The sequence below is a fragment of the Seriola lalandi genome, unplaced genomic scaffold (assembly GCF_002814215.2).
Source record: "Seriola lalandi dorsalis isolate HSWRI2012SDOR001 ecotype SW California unplaced genomic scaffold, Sedor1 jcf7180002054591, whole genome shotgun sequence".
Classification (NCBI taxonomy): domain Eukaryota; kingdom Metazoa; phylum Chordata; class Actinopteri; order Carangiformes; family Carangidae; genus Seriola; species Seriola lalandi.
In genome coordinates this window covers 1,644,521-1,666,253 of record NW_019525144.1, presented here as the reverse complement: position 1 = coordinate 1,666,253, position 21,733 = coordinate 1,644,521, and the positions used below count along the sequence as shown (strand labels likewise).

General features: G+C 41.4%; 1 protein-coding gene across 2 annotated transcripts; it reads left to right on the top strand.

Moving 5' to 3' along the window:
* The first annotated feature begins 1,306 nt into the window (after positions 1-1,306).
* crmp1 (collapsin response mediator protein 1) lies at positions 1,307-12,276 on the top strand. Of its 2 annotated transcripts, none has more exons than XM_023419221.2 (14): positions 1,307-1,762; positions 3,692-3,780; positions 4,049-4,233; positions 4,329-4,493; positions 4,980-5,041; positions 5,171-5,251; positions 6,206-6,274; positions 6,358-6,478; positions 6,572-6,728; positions 8,237-8,378; positions 8,492-8,662; positions 9,846-10,025; positions 10,364-10,532; positions 10,729-12,276. In XM_023419221.2, exons 1-14 carry the CDS (start codon positions 1,412-1,414, stop codon positions 10,818-10,820), a joined length of 2,034 nt encoding a protein of 677 aa, XP_023274989.1. In that variant the 5' UTR covers positions 1,307-1,411; the 3' UTR covers positions 10,821-12,276. The 2 variants fall into 2 exon arrangements, with proteins under 2 accessions (XP_023274989.1, XP_023274990.1); XM_023419222.2 differs by lacking the exon at positions 1,307-1,762 and adding an exon at positions 2,379-2,684.
* Positions 12,277-21,733: the final 9,457 nt, after the last annotated feature.

The following is a 21,733-nucleotide window of genomic DNA, read 5'->3' as shown; positions in this document are numbered from 1 at the left end:
TGAGTCCTGAACAGACAGCGCCCAGATTCTCTCTCTCTGTGTCTTTCGCTCTCTCCCAGTTTCCCCATGGGCCATGAGAAGGACAGTCTGTTGCTGCCTGGAACAAGATTTCATCACTCACTGTCGGTGCACATCAACAAACATCCCATGAGCATACAGGTCACTAGTTTCAGGGGCCAGTGGACAAAGGAGCAGCTGCTGCAGGCTGCAGACCTCACCTGAACTGCAGGTAATGTTCGCTTTGCTTTAGGAGAAATTTAATGCATAATTTTTCCAGGATGCAATACTTAACATCAGTGGGCCGATCACCATTGTGTTATAGCTCATTCAGCGATAGATTGTGACTTAAGAGACATTTATTTAAATGAAAATCTTTGTTCTGTGGAGAATGATCTGCAACCATTCTTCATAGGCCATAAACGTGGCATCATAGACTATCTCTAACTATTGTATGCAATGACTGGCTCATCAAAGACCCCTCTTACTGGGCTTCGACAGCAGAAACTACTGTGTATGCAGCCAGTGTCTTTGAGCCATATATTATATCATGATTAATACTGAATCATCAGTGTGCAAGCCTCATATTACTATTGTAGCTGCTGGAGGTGGAACTGTTGGGACACCAGCTAAATCCGAAGGGTCCTGAGATGATTAACGGGAGAAGAAATAAGAAAAAAACAAATTCTGATACACAAATCATTTTTTTTTTTTTTTTTTTTTTTTTTTTTTTTTTTTTTTACTTTTTCTCTAATCTTTGCTTTTTGGTGAGATATTGGAAAAGTTAAGAGGGGAAAAATCAATATTTGGTGGTATTTCAATAACTTGTCATATTAACTATTGTGCAAATCTTAAAACTAGGCTCTTGTTTGACAACAGCCACTAACGCTGTAGGCAAATAGAGCATTTTCCAATCTGTCTATCCCTGCAGATGTGGGTTAAAAGATGACACAGGCTGGTTTAATCCGCTGACCTGCTCATGCACAGCCCCCACATTAAAAGGAAAGAGACAAAGACAAAGCAGGGGCGCAGAGACCCAGACTTACTCTCATTTTATTTGTGTGCATGTTTGTAGTGTTGTCACAAACTAGGCTGTTGCAGAGCTAATGCTTCGCATTAAAACTAGTTCACACAGACACACCTCCTATCAAAACTGGAGCACTGCATCAATGCACTGTTTTTCATATCTGTGTGTGTGCGTGCGCGTGTGTGTGCGTATTTGTGTGTGTGTGTGTGTGTGTGTTAAGAGGCGGGATTCTTAGGTAGCCCGGAGAGAGCTGCTGTTCACAGTTCACAGCATCGAGTGAGCGCGCTTGCCTGAGAGGCGGGACTGTGACCCGGTTAAAATAAACCAGGCTGCTGTCTCCATCGTTTCAGATTGGGGGAAGTCTCCGTCTCCCGTGGATACGCCACAATGTCTGACTGCAGAAGACAGTGGAACCGGGAGGATGAGCTACCGGTCTACCTGGCGGGGCCGATCACCACCGGGCCCAACCAGCGGAAATCCTACGGGATGTTCAGCTCCGTGGAGGGGGCGTTTGAGAGCAAGACTATAGACTTCGATAACTACGCGGTGGGCAGGAAAGGGAGCCGCACCCCGAGAAGCGGGAGCCGGGAGAGGCTCTTGGACACTGGTGACCCCATCGGCAAAACGCCCAGCGAGGCCCGGGAGGGGTCACTGACCAACTCGCCTGGGGAGAGGGACGACGCACGCACCGGTGGTGAGGCCAGATATTCATCGGGGAAGGAAAGCCCTAATGGAAAGGTAGGACTGACGATTTTACCTCTTGGCTTTTTCTCTCTCTGTCTGGCTTCTTGGTTGAGATTCTATGGAACAGGCCCCCAATAAAGAGCCTATAAATTTATAAGTGTTGTAACAAACGCACGAAGACTAAAGCTGGTGGAGAACTATTGAAAGAGAAGGAGAACAACGAATATTATTTTTGTCGGCTGAAAGAAGCCAATAAACATTTGAATGATTCATTTTAGTCGGCAGAAAACGTTGTGTGGACTTTTGGAAGAGCAGAACTGGCATCTTATTAATATCTTAAACAACCCATCAGGGAAGTTATTCTGAGAGAAAAGCTTCAGTCTACATAAATGATGAACTTTTGTGCTGCATTGCAGTTTGGCCTGTTTGGTTTACGTCTGCGTAGCTCAAATAGGATAAAAATTCGTCAAAAGACACAAACGCAGGCACGTCGAGACATAGCCTGTAGGCGCCGTGCTTAGTCTGGTGCGGTGCTGAATTGGACAGCGGCAGACGTCGCCCCCTCGCCGTGTTGTTTTTGTGCTCTCACGTGAGCTGTTTGTGTGTGCGCGTTTTGTGCAGGGGGTGTGAGGGCGCTCGCGTCCATACCATCTTTATTCTCGGTGCCGTGAACGCCGTCGGGGCGACGCTCCCTTTTCCTCACGCGCGCACGCACTGGATCGTCACCTGTCTTGTCACTGTGCGCGCTCCACGCATCCTTACGCGGCCGTACGGCGGCGGATTCATCGCTCTCCCTCTCCCACACACGGAAACAATAACCAAGAAACATCAGGGGGAGACAAAGGGGCGCAGAGCATAGCGCAGGGCGCCGAAGTCACCGTAACCAGCTACTGAGTTGACTGTCTGGGGGCAGAGTAACGGAGAGAGCATGTCTGGGGCCAGTTACCAGGGGAAGAACAGCATCCCCCATCTGACGGTAAGAGACCTGGCCTGGCGGTCAGGAAGCTCTCCACTTGTATGCAAATCCCTGCTGCCGATGCCGGCAGAGCAGGGATTAAATTCTTAGTGAGGCGGCAAAGAGCAGAAGGCCCCTGTAGGCTACTGTTTCTCCAGTATGAAACAGCAAACCCAAGACGGAGAGGTGACAATTCTGTGTCTGTGCGTCAAGTCGAGCGCGTACTCTTGCTCAGGGTTGGAAAGTGTTGTGTAATCTCTGCGCCTGTCAAAGGGATTAACTCGGTTGATCTGACGGTCGAATCGGGGGTCCCACAGGAAACAATGACTTGTTTATAAGATCACAGAGGTGTGAGCCTGGTTTTGAACAATGATGCATCCCTTTTCAGCCACTTGAAAGCATGTATTCTGCAGAAAGCCCCCTATCATTCCAGGACAGGCTATTATTAAATGCCAAATGAATCCAAAGGCAACATACAATTAATAAAACTAAGCATTACATTTCATGGTGGAGAAAGAAAATAACAAATCCCACTCTACTCACGTTTTTTCTATTGTAAGCATCATTACTGACTATAGATACTGACAATGAAGCAGGGCTGTCAGCTACAGTCATCTCAAACCATGGATGATCAGTGGTTACCATGGAGACATAACATCTTCCTAATGCTGTTGCCAGGCACCCTACATGCTGGTAGAGGGTGTGGACACATGGTAGTCTGACAAAAAAGTGCTTGTTTTTTGACTGCACTGTTAATCTGATCCTACACAATTAATGCAAATTAGAATTTAAATCAAATATCAGTATTATTAGCTGTTGTGAGACCCCACCCATGCGCAGCACCGGTGTGGCTATGCATTCCTTTCCACCCTCATCCACTGCACTGTGTCATAATATTGCTATAAGGTCATGGATTACATAACTGATTGTGCAATATATCAAAATGTCAGGATTGAATTCAACCCCTCCTGTACCTCTGCATCCCTCCCTCCCCGCTCTCTCTCTGTCTCTGTACTTCTCCTGAGCAGAGTGAGAAGCTGTTGATCAAAGGAGGTCGCGTGGTCAATGACGACCAGTCTCTCTATGCAGATGTCTACATCGAAGATGGGCTCATCAAGTGCGTATATAAGGAGCTAATTATGTTCAAGCACTGCAGAGGCATTAAAAATATAGATTTTAGTACTGTGAATATTTTTCTGTCGATGATTTTGCTTCCTTATTCTCTTTATGTTTTCCATCTTCCCATCCTCTGCAACCCCCTTTCATCCACACCCGTTTATTTTCCCGCACTACATCTTTTGCCATCGTCTCTGCACCTCCTCGTTCCTGCTTTTTGCCTCCCTTTCACCCTCCCCTTTGTCTCCTCATGTATCTGATTTTGGCAGGCAGGTGGGGGAGAATCTGGTTGTTCCGGGCGATGTCAAGGTGATCGAGGCTAATGGCCGCATGGTGATACCAGGGGGGATAGATGTCAACACCTGTCTAATGAAGCCCTTTCTGGGCACACAGCCTGTTGATGATTTCCTTCAGGGCACAAAGGCTGCACTTGCTGGAGGCACCACCATGATCAGTGAGTGTGGATGCCTGGATGCATGCAGCATACGATAAGCTGCACTGAATATGTTGGGATGTTTGCACTAACCTTTGACCTCTCTCACCTCGCAGTTGACCATGTGACCCCCCAGCCTGGGGACAGCCTGCTGGAGGCCTTTGAGCACTGGCAGGAGGCTGCAGATAAGAAGGCATGCTGTGACTACTCCCTGCACGTAGACATCCCCCAGTGGAATGAGACTGTTAAATACGAGCTGGAGCTGCTGGTGCAAGAGAAAGGTACGTCAGTTAGTTGTTCTATAATATTTCAGAACTGTCATTGCTGTAAGTCTTGTCTCAGTTCCATGTTTATCCCCGTTTTGGACCCATTGCACAAGAACAATGGGGACAGATTTAGAAACAATTTGGCCAAGTGCTGAATCCTCTTATAGTGAAGACACAGTCGAAATCCATTGTTCTCAATATGGCGCCGTCATGGTGGCAGTGTATAAATTTTGCTTGTAATCTGTTATAAGTAAAAAATCACTTTTCTTTTGGGACAGCTACAAAATAATACAGTAACAGCCAAGGCAGCTGCTTGTGTGACCGATTTCCTTCAGAAATAAAGTAGAGTTGTGACCGTGGACTCTGTTCTGCCTGCTTTGTATGCAAGACGAGCTTGTAGATAGGTTTTTGTATTTTAGAGTTTGCAGCTTCCTTGAAGTCCTTGCCTTCCCTTTATCACCATCTTGTCATGAACACATTCTTTGTTTCCAATTGTGTAAGGTATCAACTCCTTCCAAGTGTACATGGCTTATAAGGATCTGTACCAGATGTCAGATTCTCAGGTATGTTTCAAAAATCACACATTTTTATATAATACTTTCTACTTACTACTTTCCACATGTAAATCTGCGAGTCTATGCTCTTTCCTTTTAACCTTTTTTTTTTTTTTTTCGGACCCCTCCCTCCCTCAGCTCTACGAGGCTTTCTCCTTCCTGAAGCAGCTGGGTGCTGTGGTGTTAGTTCATGCTGAAAACGGAGACCTGATTGCTCAGGTAAGTGTTCCATTACCTCCTCTATTTTTTGTCTCTTTGTGGCAACTGACAAACCCATACCCCTTGCACCACTCCTCTTGCAGTCTGTCGGTGTATTTACTCAGCCTCTAGACACAGCAGTTTACTGTGGTGAAATAACCAACAGCATATAATGGCTGAACTAAATCATGACCGCTCGTCTACCTTTTATAGTCCTCCACTGCAGTTGAAATATATTCTTGTTGCATAACTCTTCAGCTCCCAGAGAGAGAAAGGATTAATGCTGCTGCTGCTTCTGCAGCTGAGAACGACAGGTTTATCTTAGGCCACCATTACTGTTGACCATTATTGTACTAATGATGAAGTAATGGTGATTAAGATGGTGAGGGTGAAGGTGCTGATAAAGAAGACAGCAGTGATGAATAATGGTAGTCATGGTCATGGAGATGATGGTACTGATTAAGGGGGGAATTATGGTGAAAACCATGATGTATTGTGAGGAAGAATGGGGGTAATGAATGATTATGGGCGTGCTGATGAATGATAATGACATACTTGTTAACCTAACTGTAATGGAGGGAGATGGGTGATGAAAAACCAGTAGAAGTACCAAACCCCTTTGAAAACAAATAGTGGAACCAAAAAAGAATGAGGGATGGGGGGGGGGGGGGGGGGGGTCTGGTTCTCATATTAATTTCTCTGTGCACTAGACAGTGCTGCCAGAAGCCCAGCAGCTGAAGCCAGCTCAAGCTCCCAATGGAGCATTGGCATATAAGGATTACAATACACACTTTACTTTCTTTGATATTGTGACAGACCATGAGATTTTCATTTCACAGCCGTGCGATATCAGCAAAGGCGGTGAAATGTGAGTCTTGTTGGTAACACATGACTTGACAGGTACTGTAGTTAATGCTGACAGCTACTGTACAGTGTGGGAGGATAATTATGTAACCGTTTCCATTTGCTCTTTAGGAACAGAAAAAAATCCTCGGAATGGGAATCACCGGACCCGAAGGACATCCTCTTAGTCGTCCTGAAGAGGTGATTTTAATACACCCTCACTGTCTGACTAGCCATCCATCATTGTGTAAGTTTTACCACTTCCTTACTTCCCTTCCATGTAGCTGGAGGCTGAGGCTGTGTTTCGTGCCATCACTCTTGGTAACCGTGTGAACTGCCCAGTCTACATCACCAAGGTGATGAGTAAGAGTGCAGCCGACACGATCACCCAGGCCAGGAGGAAAGGTCAGTCTTTTTTTTAAATTTGATAACTCCTCCTGTGTGTGCTGACATGTTATACTCACAGTCTGAACATTATTATCCCATCTTCCTGTCCAGGTTCTGTAGTTTTTGGGGAGCCAATTACAGCTAGCCTGGCCACTGATGGTTCTCACTATTGGAGCAAGAACTGGGCCAAAGCAGCTGCTTATGTGACCTCTCCTCCTCTGAGTCCTGATCCCACAACTCCAGACCATCTCCACACACTCCTGGCCTGGTACGTCTTAAAACTGTTCAGCAAACAATGCACAAGGTTTTCTGATATTGTAAAACCCTGGGAAGTTGCATTAAGTGATAATAATATTCTAGTAAACCTGACAAAATATGTAGCCTACAGTATATTTCATAAACGCTATAACAAGTGAAAACTTTACTAATTAATACAGGGTGAGGACAGATAACGTGCTTAATTTAGCTTTAACCTCTGCACAAAGTGAAATGCAAATCAGCTGAATGACACTAAAGGAGACAACAGCAAGGATCTAACTTTCACTGTTTGCCCCCAGGTGTTCACTTGGTATTCATGCCACAGACAACTGCTAGTGTAATGCACAATGTCAGCCCAGCTTTAGTGAAAAGGAAAAACAGATGTAGAGAAGGTGAGGGTATATGTATGAGGAGAAGATGGATAGAAAGAAAGGGAGGGGTAGGGAGACTGAGAGAGACTTAATAGTGGATAAAGGGCTGTATAATCATTTTGAAGCCACTTTAGCTGTATAATGTAAAATGCATTATAATGTTAAGTTCAGATGTAATTCATCAGTATCACAGAGAGGGATAAAGTGCCGCAGACCAAACCCACCTCACTTCTAACCTTCAAACCTACACTCACTCACATACAAAATGCATAGACAATCCTGCTCTACACTTTTGACTGTCCCCGATTCCATAAATAGCACAGGAACTAGAATCCTTCATCATCTGTTGCCTTGGCTACCGAGTGCCTCCCTGCTCCTTCTCCTCCTCCTCCCTGTTCCTCCAGCTTCTCAAGGCGGGTCCGTGCTGTCACGCCAGTGGTGCGATCCTGCTGTTGTCTTTGAGCTTCTGCTGAAGCGACAGGGTGTATTTTTCGGTTCATTTGCAGTCATGCGAACAAATGAACAACACTTTCTCTCAGATCTCAGCAAGGCCCATTATTTCCATGATAAGCACTCTCTTGGCATTGGGGCGATGATCCCTCAGCTCCCTATCATGAAGTAATCACTGTAATTAACGAATGAATAAAAGGCCTTAGATGAGAAATTATGATAATGATAGCTCTTTATCAGTCACATTCAGCCCCTTGTGCACCAGGAGGTAAAGCGAGTATATGTGTTGATGCTTTTTTGATAAGACAGTGTATCTTTATGTGGTCTTGTTACTGCTTAAGGGACTGGTACTGCAGCTGTGATGCACCATTCTGGATGGTTCAGCTGGCTGTTTTTTCTGCCCCAGGCCACTACATGACTTTTACTCTAACTCACGTGCTCACTGAGGACATCTGGTGGCTAATAGTAGAAATGTCTCTTTGTGTTCATCATTATTTTGTCTTTAATTGATTTTTGTAGCCAAATATCCTTTAAATGAGCATCTAATCATAAAGGTTGAACTGTATTCAAAAGTTCAAGACATTTTAAAATTCTGCAGGAAAAAAATATAACATTTGACAGCTTCATAACTGCAGGGATAAGGGAATACAGATCAATTTGTATCTTTTTTTTTTTTTTTTCTTTTGCGTTGATACAGTGGGGACCTCCAGGTGGTAGGCAGTGCTCACTGCTCGTACAGCACTTCCCAGAAAGCAATCGGAAAAGATGACTTCACCCTCATCCCAGAGGGAACCAATGGAGTGGAGGAGAGAATGGGTTTTGTCTGGGACAAGGCCGTGGTGAGCAATAAGGGTGTGTGTGCGTGTGTGCGTGCTCGTTTGCGTCTTGTGTGTAGCTGTGAGTGTGACTTTCGTCGTCTGCCACTTTAAACAGCCATTCATCTGTCTCTCAGGCCATGGGGAAGATGGATGAGAACCAGTTTGTGGCAGTCACATCTACCAACGCTGCTAAGATCTTCAATCTATATCCACGTAAAGGCCGGATAGCGGTGGGCTCTGACGCTGACATTGTCATCTGGGACCCTGACAGCGTCAAAACTATCACGGCCAAAATCCAGCAGTCGGTGAGGACAAAAAAGAAAATGGTGCAGAGGGAAAAGAAAGATGAGAGAAAAGGGAGGATGGTTCAATCAGCTGCTGAGGGACAAAGGCTACAGGGAGGAACGTTTCATATTATATGACTGCAGAGTGAGACACAGGTTGAAAACCAAGTGAATGATCACAGGAGGTGAGGAAAAACCTGGAATCTAATTTTAAATAAAGGTGGTATTCAGTAAAGTCAGGCAATATTTTGCACAAGGTGGTGTCTCATTGCATAAGTGCAGTGAGATCAGAAGAATGCATGCATTACATTACTGTAAAAACCACTGTTTATTAAGACCAATGTTTAAAGGAAGCTAAAATGTCATTTGACAAGTGAATATGAGATTTATCTTTCAAAGAGGAAATTCACCCAGAGTATGAAAGGGGTTTCTTTTTGATCAGGTTTGAAAGTTACTCAAGTCTGAGCAAATTTTCAACTAAAAATTTCTACTGCCACCTGAAACAATGGTGGTGATTGGAATTTCGTATTGTAAAAATGACACTGAAAAAAACCGTCTCTTCAATAGAAAGTAGTTCCAGTGAAATATGTTCACACTGAGAACTGCAGATTATTGTAACCCTGTTGTTTTAATCCTTTGAGCACCACAAATGAAACTCACATTCACCCACTTTGTGTTGGGGTGGCAGCAGATAGCTCAGGGATGGATAACTCTCTGCATAGCAAGATAGAACTAAAGACAAATTAAATAATAATTTTTTTTTTTTGACAGTCCAAGCAATGCATTTCAATTCAGGAGACTGGTCTCTGGGGTGGAAATTTGCCTTGAGCAATGTGACACAATACAGTGAAGATACTAGACAGTGGTTAATGTATTCAGTCTGCTCTGCCACTCTCAAAGGCTCTAATCCAGACTGCTGCCGGCTTTAGGTTATAATCTGCCTTCACCCCTCACCCATTCCGTGCTACCATCTCTCTACCCATCCCCCTGTATTCACACTGCCGCCCCTTCTATATGCCCTGAGCCTCTCACTTATTCAACCCTGCATCTTCTCAACTGCAGCGTTTTACTGTATTAAGATCTAATACAATCCTTGCAGAAATAGCACAGTGGGCCTTGACAGTGTAAGGTATCATTGTTGTGGTGGGGCTCTTCTTTGTCGCTCTGCTTTATTGTCTGATATGTTTTCACTGTGTCCACACAGGCTTCAGAGTACAATATCTTTGAGGGTCTGGAGTGTCGTGGAGGTCCAGCGCTGGTGCTGAGTCAAGGTCATGTGGTTTATGAGGAAGGCAAGCTGCAGGCTCAGCAGGGGACTGGTCGATTTATTCCCTGCAAGCCCTTCCCAGACTATGCTTACCAACGCGTTAAGTTCAGGAACCAGGTACAGAACACGGATGATTTTAAAGATATGTCTATGGCAGTATTAAAAATGGGACATTTAAAAATACTTCTATTTAGAATATTAGATGGGCTGTCGACATCCAGTGTTAGTTTCCCTGTAGTGGCACAAGTTCTTTTCTTACTTGTCTTTGAAAATACTTAAAAAAACACATATCCAAAACACTGATATTCAAGTTTAATTTGATTTGATTTAGCATACTAGAAATATTCTAGTATATTTATAAAATACAACATACCAGCTTATGTACAAAGTCCTGGACTTTCCATTGTGGTCCCTGGTGTTTTTCCATCTTGTTTGTCTCTGTGTTTTCTATCCAGGTGAAGGAGAAGCAGGAAGCAGTTACTCGTGGGATGTATGATGGACCTGTGTATGATGTCGTTCCTACCCCCAAATACATTACTCCCGCTCCGTCAGCCAAAACTTCACCCACCTCTCACCAGCCACCACCAATACGCAACCTACACCAGTCCAATTTTAGCCTATCAGGTAACAGACATACTATATTTTGTAGAATTTTTCAAATCCAATGATTTCTTTGTTGCGTCTACATGTCAGATGGAACATAAAAATTCAGATGCACTTAATGACATATGGTGGGATTGTATAAGAAATATTGCTTTCCAGATTTATTTGAAGTACATAAAATCTAATATTTGAATTTTATTTTATATTTATTTCTCAGGGGCACAGATTGACGACAATGTCCCACGTCGGTCGGGCCACCGTATCGTAGCACCCCCCGGTGGTCGTTCCAACATCACCAGCCTTGGTTGAACACTTGACTGTGCACAAAGTGTGGTTGTTGTGGGGTTTCACCTCTTGAGTGTGTGTGAGTGTGTGTGAGTGTGTGTGTATGACTGAGAGTGTGAGCACACGGGCACGAATGAATACCTTTGTATTTTTTGGTACAATGGTGACACGCTCTTTTTAGACCATTATGATTTTATCAGTTTGCCTTCAGTCCATGGTCACTGAGAAGAAGCACATTTATACTTCCAATGAAATGAGAGTGTGATTTACAATCAACCGAGTCATTCAGAAATATGAAAAAAAAGAAACTCACAGACTCACGATCGGGGCACTCACACACACACACACACACAGATCTGGTGTTGGACCCCCTCCAAGCACCTAAATGTGACCCCAGTATTACGTCATAATGTTGTTGTCTCCTTTCCCGTGAGCATGACTTCCTCCTTAATCTTCCTCACATCCTCACGTCTTACTGTGTGAGTCTGCTCAGACATGGTGCTCCTGTCCACCCATCTGGTGGACAGCTGAAGAAATAACAGATTTCTCCTGCATCTGGTTTTCAATATCTTAGCAATATTTGTTTCAATGTGACTCAAGTGGATCAGTTATTCATATTGCATGGACACATCTTTAGATGTTGCACTACTTGTGGTTTATTGTTACAACGGAGGAACACTTAAAATTGTACTGAAGGCACACATTTGTATCAAACAGCACAAACATACATATCCTTATATTGGTAAATGTCTGCTTTGAACACATAATTACATTCACTGTGGGAAGACGGTTGTTACCAGGTTCAAAACACATTCATTTTAACATTACTGTGAACTTCAATAAAAGCAATGCAACTTCCACTCCACCATCAGATACTATATGCAAATGTGTCAATACCCTCCTATAAAGTGTTAAGTAGATGAGCAGTTGAAACAAACACAAAGGCACCTGTGGACTGCTAAATTAATTTTTAGATTGCTGTACCTACATATTAGCACAGTAAAGACTTTATGTGTGTGCTAGTTTTCTGCCAATCTCTAATGCCAGAAATAGATCTTTGTTGTAATGACATGCACAACTCACTGCTGTAAAAGGGCTTCAGCTCTCACCACCACTCTGTCAAACTTCACTGAGAATCTTTTTAAGCAATTTTTATTTTATTGTGTTGATTCTGGATGTTTTCAAGGTACATTTAGTGTTTCTATGCCGCTCTGTTTTTGTTGCTTTTGTCTGGTGTCTCCAATGGAACCACTAATTATCAATAAAGACTTGACTGTTGTCAAAAATGATGGTAAAACAAACATTCTTGAGAGTTTAATATTTACATGTTAATATATTTATATTATGTTTAACTGACTGTAACTGTGATTCAGATAATTCAAGCACTTTCTCATGCCATGTCTTTGTTTTTGTCTGCTGAATGTCTATGGCACGATTAATATGTTCATTTTTGTTAATTAAATAATTAATTTAAGTTGAACTGGTGCTTCAGTGAATAGATTTAAGATATATACACCTTCACGGATGGCTGCTAGGCTGAACACCAGATAAATCGAGAATAAATGGCCTGTTCTCCGAAAACCCATCCAGGGTGTACTCTGAAATAGCAGCACGCCTACGCACCAGTAGGTGGTGGTAATGCACCGAAAAGCTGTTTGCCAACTGCCAAAAAACATCAGAAGAAGAACGTGTGCTTTACGGCGGCAAGCGTCTGTTGTGTAGTGCTGGCAGTACAAACAACACCGCTTCTGGCGGGCCCACTGCTGAAGTGAGTTCATATGAACACTTGATGGACTTTTATGAACGACTCGGTGCACATTCAAACGGAAAAAGTTGCACATTTTCAAAAAACAAGTCTGAACGTCAGCCACATCAACGAATTTGAAACAACATATTGAGGTGAAGCATCCGACCAGTCTTCTGAAATGTCTGCAACTGAACGACGATCACAGGAAATCGTTAAGAAAGGGTAAGACCACGAGCCAACAGCCACAAAGTTCCTCCACCCGAGTCAAACTCACAGCACATGAAACATACACCCACATTAGTTTTCTTGGCAATTAAAAGTAATCCCAGTCTGTGACTCTATGGTAGTAGACAGTAATTCATTAGTTTGTGAGGTGGCAGTGACTCGGGGCTGGGGATGGGTTGGACAGGGAGGAGGAGGGTCTATTGAGAAAGATTTTTTTTTTCTTTTTTTTTTTTTTTTAAATGGAAGAAATGAACGTGAACTTGTTCATTATTTGGACACAATTCCGCTCTGTGAACTATTTGTGAACTACCTAGTTTCAGTCTTTGTGAACTGAACTTTGAGCTAGGTTCTGTGAAGTGTGAACTTGATATGGTTGGGTTTGAATGTAGGCTGTAATGGCATCTATGATACTCATTTATTTTTCTGTCTGTTTAAAGCCTAACTTCAGAAAATCATAAAAAAAACATTCTGACAAGCTCAACTGAAATATATTTCAGTATAAGTCTTTTGTTTCTGTTGTGCAAATGGAGATGACTGAAGAGAATAAGTGCAGGAGAGGCACTAATTGTCAGTTCTTTCCTCCATTATATATCCACAGTAAAGTGGATATATTTAATGCTTTGAGACTAAACATTCAGATGGAGGTCTGGAGAGACCAGAATGACATGTACTGTCATTACAAAACAGTGATGTTGGCAAAATATCATTTTGAATTCATTGTGACATTTTAACATATTTACTTCCTTTTCAGATGTAGCACATTAAACTGTAAGTGTGAAGTGCGTAAGCAACAAGTTCCTTGGTGAGATGGACCTTTTAGTATACTTTAATATGAATCTCAGCAATTTGTTATTTAATAGTTTAATAACTGAATTACATATTTAGTATAGAAAATTTCCTTCTTCGCTTTGCGAGTATGAATGGTCAGGACACTACAGAGGCTCTGGCCATAACTGAGTATATTATTAACACATTCAAAGATGTGTTAATAATGCGGCCTGGGGAAGCTAATGTCAGTCAGTCTGCCCTCTGCTCAACATGTCAAGAAAGTGTAACGGCTCAGTAAACAAGGTTTGGTCTCCAGAATATGACTCACCCACAGAGCAGCAAGACAGAAGTTCAAGTTTACTTGAAGTCAAAGGCAAGCAAAGGCTAGTAACAGGCAAGCAGAGAAAATGAGGCAAAGGAGCAGAAGTCCAAAAACCAGGCTGGGGGTTCATTAAAGGAAAAAATTGGCAGGCACAGGAAAAAGGCTGAATCACTATGGCTGTAAGAAGCACTACACAATCTGGTGTGACAGAGGGAAATGGGCTAGTTATACATGCTTACAGAGCTGATGAGGGGACGGAGAACAGGTGTGCAGGTGGGTGTAGTATTCAGCTGACAGGGAATGGCAGGAACACTGTTGCTGTGTCTCAAATCGGACACTTCAGTCAGTACACTTACATGTAGTACACTGTGTACACAGTATACTCGCTGGCGTAGTGCGTGAATTCTGACCGGGTAGTACTGTCCCAACTCAAATAATAACACATAATCGCAACATACAACTGCGATTGTCGCCGGTTGCTTTTCTCACTTGACTTGAAAGTGAACATTTTACTTTCCTGTGACATTCCTGTGGCATTATGGAAATTACGTCATCATCCGCACCGATGACGTGTTTTCCGTCCTCAGTCGCTGTTTTCAAAAGTTTGAAAATGCGCTGGTGGATGCCATCCTTCCACAATGTAGCCATGATGGTGACCATTGAGGATGAGAAGTGTCCAGTGTTTTGACCGTTGTGAGCGCATTGCTGGAAGAGGAAAAAGTTAAACCCCTGAAAATCGTTTTTTTTGCTGACCTCCAGTGGTTTAACTTCTCACCTTGCTGCACAGATGGAGGTAGCAGGTGCACATCAAGATCCTGTGACATCACTGTTGGGTGTGGTTACAGGTGCAACAAAGCACACTGCTGACCACACCCAACCACATCTATCAGTGATGCTGCATGTGGTCAGAGGTGAAACTTTCAACCACAGAGGGGCAGCAACACACTGCTTTTCAGTCAGGTGTTAAGTTACTCTTTCAGAACTGGATGGTCCTCTGACAGAAAGATGTCTTGACAAATTACCCACCACATTGCAATGATGTTTTTGTATAGTACAATCATAGTGCAATCAATCTGTCTAGAAAAACAAAAAATTTTCAAGAAGGTTGCTCTGCATGTTCATGCTTCAGAGAAATTGAACCCCACTGTGTTTGACCACCTTATTTTATCTGATCCACATAAAACCAAAATTTTCACATGTGAAAAACTGTCTCAAAATCTGACAAAGAAAACTGTCTTCAGTCAGTGCAATAAGAATGCAGTCTTTAAGTGGCATGAGTGGAACCTATATAATAAGACATACATCACAAAACCTTTAGTCCTCTTACATGCTGCAGTTGTCAGCTTGTCACCTTGAAAATGCTTTCACTTCCAGTTTGTCACAATGCTGTTATACTACATCTGTATATCCACACCCATCTGTGGTCCCAGAGGAATGTATACTTTCATTATAGTCCTTGACAATAACGGCTACTTTACTTCACTTAATTTTCACGTTTCATCTGGCGGAGATTGGCATCACTTGATCTTGTTTTCTCAAAGGAAAACTCTTTAGTGAATGAGCTTATTTGAAATTGGTGTTTTTCTTTGTTTTTTTCTTTCTTTTTTCTTTACAATCCTCATGCGATAGTTGCATAAATAAAGTGTGACACTTAAAGGTTTATTTGCTGTAGTATCAGGCTAAGATTCTCCACATTATATTATATCCTTATGTGCATATACTTTTAATGTCTTAGAGCAGCGGGAAAATGCTGTTAAAATGACTACATAGACAGATCAGATATGTAATTTCTATCCCAAACTTAATGCTTGAAACATTATATTTCTTGATCCTGAGATGCTGCGCAGTGCCTCATAACTAATGGAGAAACTTTCCCTTTCTGTATGATCATAAAAGTCGGTATGATCACATAGACTTTGAGCTGTCATATGTAGCAGATAGTTGTAGCAGGAGTTCTGTAACATTGACAAAATGTTGAAAAAAAAAATGCAAAGCAGAATAACAGAAGCACAGATTTTGGCATTTCTACAGTTATGTGATCTTCTGAAACCCAGTCTACTAGCTTCACGTATTTTTTATTTATCACATACAGACTGTACATATGAATTGAACATTTTCTGGCTTCTGCTGAAGATGAACTGATTCCAGACAACATCACCTTCACAGAGACCAAGAGAGACCTGCATGCTGCCGCTACCATCTGCTCGGGGAGTGAACCAAAGGGATGTAATATTGAGCTTGTGAGAGTGGAATTATGCAAGTTTTCCACTTTCTGCAGTAGGTCATGAAATTGCAGAAATTGAAAACAGTTGCTGTGTGTGTGTGTGTGTGTGTGTGTGTGTGTGTGTGTGTGTGTGTGTTTTGTACACAAGTCTGAACAGGTGCCATAACAATACAGACTTCTCATCCCTTGAAAGGGTATGGGCTGCTGTTTGGGAATAAGGGTGGGGGGGATCGACTGCATCCAGGCAAATTACTGAGACAGCTGTGCTGTTCTTCTACCACTGATGGTCTCTCTGGTCCCTGCCGTGCATATCTGAGCTACATCCACTGTGCAATAAACAAAACAAAAAAAAAATCTCTTCTGAATACAAAAATAAAAAACTAACAATAAGGTAGTAATTCAGTAGTACTCTCTAATGTCGGTTGGCCTTCCATATGCAGTAGCAATCAAAAGTTTTGACACACTTTTCACTCACTTTAATGGGGAAAGTGTGTCCAAACCTTTGACTGCTATTGTATATTTAATGTGTTTTATAGCAATTTAAAAGTGTATAACATGGGACATTGATCATTTATATCGTCAATGAACACACAAAATGAATAATGCTAATAAGCTAACAAATTAACTCAGCAGGGAGACCTGTTGGGGCCGCTGCATGATTGTCAGTTTGTAACGCCTGCTTTTGGCCAGGTGGTTTGGAGCTTTGTTATAAGGTCAAGCCTGTTCTCGAGTCAAGCTAAGATTGATGTAGATTCATTTGAAGTTTATTTAAAAACAAAAACAAAAAAAAAACCTGGACTTCACATAAGATGGAAAGACCTGAGGTTAAGGTTCAAAGTGGCAGTTTTTAGTTTTGTAAGTTAACATCAAGATTGTACCAAAAATAAACTAAACTGTTACAGAAATCTCTTAACATCCCTTATTAAAAAAAACCCTGAATTTAAAAAAAAAAAAGTCTTCTCACCCTACTACTGCAACTGTAAAAGTATATTGTTTGTAATCTGTAAATTTACAAATATATTCAAGTAATTACATGTTTTAAAATTATGGTCTTGAGGTGCCCAATACCTACCCACAAATAACCACTGTCACAACTGCAGCTCGGAGCTGTCAGTCATCTACAAACGAGCAAGACAGTTACATTATTAGTAGACAAACAGCTGATGGGCTGAGCACTCACTGAGAAAAACAAGAGAGTGGAGCCACTGAGTGATGTTTGTCTCTGGTGTCTTAGAAACCAGCTGTCAACCATTGGCCAATCAGCAGATGGAACACACCTCTGCAATCACTTCAAACAGCAAATCACACATCACCACCTGCAGGTCATCAGACACAGACGCACACGCATACGCACACACACACACACGCAGGTCTTTATTGCTTTCTGAGTACCATAGTCTCAGACTTATCCGTGAGGAGAGAATTACTGCATAAACGGGTGACGAGTAAGTGCTGGAAAACAATGGGGGAATATAGGACAAATAGAAAAAGTATTATCCCTCTATTAGTTTTGCATTGCAGCTTTTAAAAAATATTGGAATTCCACATTTACATTTTGCAGTGACACTTCTGCAACAAGCTAACCTGTTGCTGTCATAAAGTTTTGGGTTTCTGTCAAATGAATATTTTGTTTGGATAAAGCGACTTCTCGTGATCTCCCAGAATTACAGTGGCTGCTGCAACGTGTTGGCTCTTGTTGGCTACTGTATGCAGCATATGAATGTGTCAAAATGTAATGTAAGCACAAGATATTACATATTTTTGCATTTCTGAATTTACTGACTCGTGTTTCCTCTCAACAAATACACATTTTCTCCCCCACTGAAACCTCAGTCCATCATAGTAATTCCAGCTGATATATTGATGACAGTCCATTTTTTCGTACAGTATGTTGCTTTCTTTTGAATGTAATTGTTCTTCCTTGATGTCTTCCACCCAAAACTTTGTACATCTGCCTGTGTAAATATATAGATGCCCCAACACTGTTGACAACAGTGACTAGTCTCACTTGTGCAGTATGAGAAAGAAAAATGTGAAAAAGCATACACAAGCCTTAATTAGGGCTCTGCATTCCACATTACAGCAAAAGCAATTAAGCCACTAGCAGATCATTGTCGAACAACTATATTTTACGTAATTTGGGAATTAATGATGTAAAAAAACAAGCAAAATCATTTTTGTAACACCACCTAATTTTTAAGATTTACATACATAAAATTTTAACTTAATTTTATTTTTTGTTTGTGTAGTTGAAGGCTGATACATATACATACATACATGTGTGTATATTACATATATTTACATACATATATTTCCCGTTAAAGCATACGCTTCCATGTGAAGTCTTGTTTTATATTTGTTATTTCCTGCTATTCTTCCAAGAATGCTGATGGCATTTGATGAGTTCAGGCTGATGTGACCATGAAAAGATGAAGAGACATAAATGACAGCCTACGGAGGAACACGGGGAGGATCAAATCTCACATCAGCCGCCTGGCATATCAGTGAGAAATAATGTTTACAGCTCTGCTGCAAGGCTTTCCTGAACAGAGGAACACTGCACTCTGACAGAATTTATCACATCTGCAATGCTTTACACCCAGCTGTACTGACGCTGAATGTTTCTTTGGCGTCGGAGGGTTGCCGCACCCTGCTGTAGATGTCAAGTGACTGGACATCAGGAAAGATTTCCCCCTGACAAGTTGAGAACAAATGAGTAAGATAGGGAAATTTCAACGTATTACACGAATACGTCTTCGCACTTTGAAGCCATGAGCCCAGAGTTCTCTCTCTCTTTTTGCATTTAAAGGAAACTTAAAGGCAATGCACTTCAGCTTACATTCACTCAGAGAAAGAGAATGTGTTGAAGCCCCTGCAAACATCTGACAACTCCAAATGCCATTTGATATATTGGACAGTGTGTGAGGAGGTTAACATTCTGGGGTTTATTTCATCAGGCATCTCCCTGGCAACATTTTCCTCCTATCTTTATAAAAATCAATAAAATGCACATCCGTTGGGGCCATCCCTGGAATTTAATTAAGAGTTCAAAGAAACTGATGTCCTTTTTTTTTTTTTTGCAGTGCAGACAACTCTTTGTCCATTTATCTGGTGAAACAATGTGATTTATTTACAAAGACTTTTATGGTTGCCACTTATATGAGATGACTTACGAGTACAAGCTGATTGATATTATACCTGATGTTTTTGATGTTTCAAAGATGGTTGCTAATACCTTTTACTGTGTGGTTTAATGATTTTCTTTTATGTGTGTTTTTATGACTTTATTGCAGGCTGCAGAACAATTGGTCCTTCGGGGATGGCAATGTCTCGACCATTCTTTCCTGAAGACCTAAAACTGGTCAGTAATTCTTTTCTTTTTTTTCTTCTTGAAAACAGACTTTTATTGGATGTGACACATGCTGGCATTTTAATACAAGTGATTATACTAATTGCAGATAATGAGGGTGCAAAATTATATGGCCTTAGAATCCGTGAACCGACATTTAAGCTAGACCCCAAATCAAATGTTAGACTGTTATAAGCCATCAGCCTAGAAAAACACAATAAACTGTGAACTGAGAAACTGTTTCAATCCTTTTCTCAAACAGTATAATTCATTCAACCTGTGATGTGAATATTAAGTTGTAATTGTTTGAGAAATCAAATTAGTAGGCTACAGTGGATCTGCATTAAGTGAATAGCCCGTGACTAGTACAAATTGAAGCCCAGCTTCTTGGACTGTTAAAGTGGAAACCAGAGTGGAGTTTGCTATTTGGTTGTTTTGACGGTGATAATAATCAAATACTAAAATGAGCTTGGTTTGTTGGTATTATCTGCACTGGTGGTTTTACTGCGCATGAAATTAACGATTCTGATTGAAAGCGCGCTGAAAGTCGTTCAATTCTTTACAGTATCTTACCTGTGTATGTTTGTGGCATATAACATCCAAAGCAATCACAAAGGCACAGCTACTTACACTTCTGAATTACAACGTTACAATAGGTATTACTCACCTATTAGCAATTTTATATCCGATATGAAAGACATTGTGAAATATGAAGAGCCTTCCACTCATACATGATCATTTTCCAGATTGTGTCACATTAAATCCTGTATAGCAGACTAAGCACAAGAGGCCACATTCTCAGCTATATATGAAACTGGCAGGTGTATCGCCTGGCTGTCGGCTCAAAAGAAATGACTGTTGAATTCAAGATGCAAATACATGTATTTGTAGCTTGCCAGTATTGGTTGTAGTTTCTGATGTATCTTTAGAGAAACTTATTTCTTGACCGTTACTTTTTCTTTACTTCACCATGACCAAAATGAATTTGAAACTTGTATGTATTGTATTGTATGTGCTGCCAGAAAACCAGTAAGTAATACTGATACATGACCACATGGTGTCAGTGTTGCATACTGAACAAATAGAAACACAGATTGCGGGACTTTTTATTTTTGACATTTTGAGTCTTTCACACTAATCTTCGCTGCAGTTAACACCTCTGAAGCATTTTCTGATAAGTATAAGCACAAATTGCCCTCTACATTTTAAAACTTTTCTTGCAGCAGGACCCAGTTTAAAAAATTCACCTTTCAAAGATAAAGTTGATGGATGGAACCACATTTCAGTGATATTCTAAAATGTATTTGGATGTCAGCCAGGTGCAAATTGGCATTGCACAAAAAATAAGAGTGTCATTCTGCGAAACGGGGGGTGGTGGTGGTGTGTGTGTGTGGATGTGTGTGGGGGGGTTCTGTTAGGCATGAAAACAGTTTGAGCTGACAGTTCATTTTCAACCTTGGAAACAGCAGATAACAAAACAATCTCCACTCAGTCGCTTGTTTTCTTGTTTTGGAGCTTTTGACTGCACCACATGGTTTTCATCAGCGGATGACGTTTGCTCAATTGTCGTAGAACTGAGTTTGAACGTCTAAAGGCAAGTTAGTAAGTGGACCTTGGATTAAAATAGTTTTGTCAACTGTTAAGCAATGAAGTACCATTTGAATAAGGCACCTTTTTCTTGGAATGGGAATGAGCATGGGAAAGTGGTCTCCAAATTCTGGACCCCACTGTAAACATTAGTAAGTCATGTAGAGTCAAACGTTTTTCATTTTCTAATAAGCTATCGGCATAAGTAAGTCAGTCACCTGCAATTATAAATCTTAATAGATAATTAATAAAGAGTTCTTATATGACCTATCATTTCTACAGCTGTCAATGTTAACTGGCTGTTAATAAATGGATTTTGGTCCAGATGCCCTGGAGCCCTTTTCCGGAGGATAAGTGGTCACACAGTCCATTGGAGGAGGTCTTCTTGATAAATTAAAGAGCTAGGTAAACCACAAAGCAAGTATCATGCTGAATGAGGATTTTCTGCAACATGGTTCTTATTAATAGATTATAACTACCTATAAGGCATTGATAAATGATATTTTAACCATTAATAAAGACCTTAATTGCAGAAAACACTTAAGAAGGCTTTAGAAATTATTACAACTTATGTGTGTGGACTGTTTACCATTAACAGGTCATTTGAAAGTGATACTGAAGAAGAAAATATTGGAAGTACTTTCTTTGCCCCAGCCATTGTTTATCTCAGCTACTGTGTGAAACATAACTGTCAAAAAGTTAACAGACAACCAAG

Bases quoted from the DNA above. Each gene is read 5' to 3' on its own strand.
- crmp1 (XM_023419221.2), top strand. From the start codon at position 1,412: ATGTCTGACTGCAGAAGACAGTGGAACCGGGAGGATGAGCTACCGGTC. The intron at 1,763-3,691 runs GTAGGACTGACG...TCTCCTGAGCAG, and splicing joins AGGAAAGCCCTAATGGAAAG to AGTGAGAAGCTGTTGATCAA. The intron at 10,533-10,728 runs GTAACAGACATA...TTTATTTCTCAG, and splicing joins GTCCAATTTTAGCCTATCAG to GGGCACAGATTGACGACAAT.